Below are 4,322 nucleotides of genomic sequence, written 5' to 3'. Positions count from 1 at the left end.
TAATAATAATAATAATAATAATAATAATAATAATAATAATAATAATAATAATAATAATAATAATATATTCTGGAATGTACTTTGGTTCCTTTGCTTGGAAACTTTGGAGACTTGTTTGATTTAGGCTTTTATTCATTTTTATTTTCCCCTTGAATTTCCCTTCTTTCCTCCAAATATCCTTTTGGGTTTTTAGGGTCGTCTGAACCCAAATATTTCCAGGACTAAAAGGCCAATTCCCCCGAAAGGAGAGACGCGTGTCTGCCTTTCTTTCACCGTCTGAAAAGGGTCTAAAGTAGACCACTTTGGGCACCATTTTGGGTGGGTTTCCAACAGTCTTTATTTTGTCCTTCCCTTCCTTCTTCTCAAAGTTACTTTGGTCCAAAGTGTCCCCACAAACCTGCAACTCGACATAGATCTTCCTTCCTCAGAAGAGTAACCTAATAGCACATTTTTATTCATTTATCAAAACTATCCAAATCGTAGGTTGTTGCTTTTTTATTTGAGCAAAAAAGTGGTCTTTAAAATCTCTTAACCTTTTGAGGCCAGAAATAAGAGAAATAAATCGAGATGATCAGGCTTGGAATTAATAATAATAATAATAATAATAATAATAATAATAATAATTGGATGGGAGGAATGTAAGGAAACGAAGGAGAAATTGGATGGGAAAATGTAAGGAAAGAGAATAATAATAATAATAATACGTTTTTATTCTGTTATGTTTATATATTTGTATTTTAAAATATAAAAATTAATACAATAATAATAATAATAATAAATTTTACTAGGTAACCAAGTTAATAATGGGAAAGCAACCTGAGTGACTCCGAATTGAGGGAAATTGGCAAAGGGAGGTAGACACGTGTCTATTTCTCCTGGCCCTTCAGACGAACCTTCCTTTGAGGAATACAAAAAAACGTGTCAATAATGGTTATTAGTTAGAATTATTAGGATTAATAGGATGAGTTTATTTTTAAATTCGTTATGCCCACTCTTTTAGGATAGTCCTAGCCCTAGACGGCTTAGACTGGGTGGAAGTTACTTTTTGGATACTACAGCGAGTAAATCTGGAGTATATTGGGAAAGGTGTAAGGACGTTGTATTAGTAGTTTTAAAGGTTTCATAGGCAGGGTTTACTTCCTAGTGAACAGGCCAAATTTTCACCTGCCTGCCATGCTTTTCTTCTCCTGGTTTTCTTTACAAAGTAAAGTAAATAATAGCAATGCTATTAATAAGATTAATAATAATAGTAATTGCTAGTACTTATTAATATTAATAATGAGTGAATGAGAACAAAAGGAGGCTTTTGAACACTGTCCTCTTTTTCCTTCCTCAGAAACAGAATATTCTCCAAAGAGTATTAAATGACTAGGGACAGCAATAGTAATGCTAATACTGCTAGTAAAACAGTACTTGTTAATATTAATAATGGGAGAATAGACAGCAAAAGGAGGCTTTCCCTCCTCAGAAACAGAATACCCCCCCCAAAGAGTATTAAATGACTAGCAACAGCAATAGTACTGCTGATACTACTAGTACAGTAATAGGGGCCCAGAGCAAGCGAATACTTGCTAATACTACTAGTAATAGGAGCCCAGAGTAAGAGGAGACTTTAGTTTCTTGGACTACATTGTTCCTCAAGACTAATTTGCTTCTTTTCAGGAACAAAGAGTCCTCCTAAAGGTAGGGAACGAATAGTAATTAATAGTAGTAGTAATATTCATGACAAGAAGCAAGAGAAGGCTTTTAGCCCCCTTTCCTCGTAAGGAAGGAAATATTCTCCAAAGAGTGGTAGTAATAATAATAATAATTAGAATAATAATAAAGGAAGGAGAGTCAGAGAAGGCTTTAGACTTTTGAAATGCTATCCTCTCTTCCTCTTACAGGAACAAAATACTCACCAAAGTACTAAGTCATGAGTAAGTGAGTACTAATACTCACCAAGAGTAATGATTACTAAAACCATAGTATTGTGTGTCTTCTAGTCTCCTTATTGGTGACATGAGTTTCATAGGGTTTCATAGGCAAGGAAGACTCAGAGGTGGCTCTGCCAGTTCTTTCCTCTGAAACATACCTCCTGGTATTGGTTGTCGGTCTCCCATCCAAGTACTAACCAGGCCTGATGCTGCATAGCTTCCAAACTCAATAGGACCTGGTGCCTTTTGGGTACTTAGGCCCAACTTATTCCATCATAAATTGGCCTTAGAGTCGCCATAAGTCGGAAAGGACTTGAAGGCACACAACAGGAGTAGTAGTACTACATAGTATACATATGTCCAGGGTGAGCAGATGTCCTCTTTTTCCAGGACGTGTCCTCCATTCCAACCTTCTGCCCAGGAGGAGTGCCAAAATGTCCTCCCTTGTGAGAAAGTTCAGAGAAGCATGAGTTTGCATTGACATCTGTTTGTGGCTTTTATGGAGAGAGGCATTGGGGCCTAGTGGTTTGAATTTAAATTTCCCCGATTTCCCTTTCCCTGCCTCTTTGTAGCTTTTTCTTTGGTGATACCCAAATAAACCTCCATTTTGCGAGGCCTGGTCCTCCTTTGTGTGGAGGACACCTGGTGGACCCTTCATCCCCGCCTCCAAATTTTTCCTTCTCTCTTTCGTTACTTTCCTCCACCCAATTTCTCTCTCCTTTCTTCTTCTCTTTCCTTACATTCCCCCATGCAATTTCTACCTCCTTTTCTCCTTCTCTCTTTCCTTACCTCCCCCTTCCATTTTCTCCTTCTCTTTTTCCTTACCTTCCCTCCAGCCAATTTCTTCCTCCAATTTCTCCTTATATCTTTCCTTACTTCCCCCTTCCATTTTCTCCTTCTCTCTTTTTTTACTTTCCACTCATCTAACTTCTCCCTAATTTCTCCTCCTCTCTTTCCTTCCATTTTCTCCTTCTCTCTTTCCTTACCTTCCCTCCCTCTAATTTCTCCCCCATTTTCTCCTTCTCTCTTTCCTAACTTTCCCCCATTCACTTTCTCCATCCATCCTTTCTTCCTTTCTTTCCTTACCTCCCCCTTTGATTTTCTCCTCTCCTTCCCTTCCATCCAATCTCTCCCTCCCTCCTTTCTTCCTCCCTTTCCTTACCTTCCACCGTCCAGTTTCTCCCTCGTTTCCTTACATTCCTCTCATTCAATTTCCCCCTCCCTTTCTTCTCTCTTTCCTTCCCTCCATACAGTGTCTCCCTCCTTCTCTCTTTCTTTACATCCCTCCCTTCCAATTTCTCCCTCCTTTCTTCCTTTCCTCCCTTACTTCCATTTTCTCCTTATCTCTTTCCTAACTTTCCCCTATTCAATTTCTCTCTCCTTTCTTCCACTCTTTCTCCCCTTGTCCAATTCATCCCTTTCTTTCCTTACGTTCCCCCTTCCATTGTTTCCTCCTTTCTTTCCTTCCCTCCATCTAATTTCTCCCTCCTTTTCCCCCCCTCTTCCCTTCCCTCCATCCAGTGCCTGCCTCCTTCTTTCTCTCTTTCTTCACATCCCTCTCTTCCAATTTCTCCTATGGTTGACCCTGAATGCGAGGCGGAGGGAGCCCTGGACGTGTCTTCTCCTCCTTCTGATGCATTTCTTCCTTCCTCCCTTCCTCCCTTCCCTTCTTCCTCCAGGGTCGGAGTGCCAGCACCCGGCGGTGTGCGAGGGCTGCCAGCGCCCGATCTCGGACCGGTTCCTGATGCGCGTTAACGAGTCCTCTTGGCACGAGGAGTGTCTGCACTGCGCCGTCTGCCAACAGGCCCTCACCACCAGCTGCTACTTTCGGGATCGCAAGCTCTACTGCAAGCAAGACTACCAACAGTAAGGAGAGAAAACCCACACAACCACACAGCCACACAAACACACCTCCACACACAACGTTTCTCTTTTAGATGCTCCAGGAAGGTTCCCCATCTGCTTTGCCCACAGGACCCCTGTGCCACTCTCAGGGGAGTTTCCCCGTCCTTCGGGGGGGGAAACCCGACTTTTAAGGTCCAAAACACATTGCAGGAATTATCCACTTTGAGGCCGCTTTAACTACTCCGGTTCAGTGCTAGGGATTTGTAGTTTCTTGGGACACCAAAGCTCTCAGGCAGAGAAGGCTGAATGTTTCACAAAAAGACCAGGTTTCCTTAGCACTGAGCCAAGGCAGTTAAAACAGTCTCGGACTGGACTGTTTCTGCGGTGTGTTTTCAGTCCCGATCCTAAGCAATATATTGGGGAGGTTGTTCTTCGGAAAGAAGGGGACAGAGCGGGGGGGGGGGGGCTGTCCTTTTTTTTGCCCTCCCAGGTGGCCCTCCAGGTCTGAATCCCTTTCCAACTTAGTCCAGATCCTATGCAATACTGGGAGGGAAATGTGAT

General features: G+C 41.9%; 1 protein-coding gene across 1 annotated transcript in view; it reads left to right on the top strand.

The window, feature by feature from the left end:
• The window catches only part of LMX1B (LIM homeobox transcription factor 1 beta), a 121,812-nt gene that overhangs the window by 1,950 nt on the left and 115,540 nt on the right, over positions 1-4,322 (top strand). Inside the window, exon 2 of the mRNA XM_042477723.1 lies at positions 3,596-3,782. Coding sequence (XP_042333657.1) covers positions 3,596-3,782 — 187 coding nt within the window. The remainder of the gene's footprint in view (positions 1-3,595; positions 3,783-4,322) is intronic.

Source organism: Sceloporus undulatus, chromosome 7 (genome assembly GCF_019175285.1).
Source record: "Sceloporus undulatus isolate JIND9_A2432 ecotype Alabama chromosome 7, SceUnd_v1.1, whole genome shotgun sequence".
NCBI classification, from domain to species: Eukaryota; Metazoa; Chordata; class Lepidosauria; order Squamata; family Phrynosomatidae; genus Sceloporus; species Sceloporus undulatus.
This window is presented reverse-complemented; position numbering and strand designations above follow the sequence as displayed.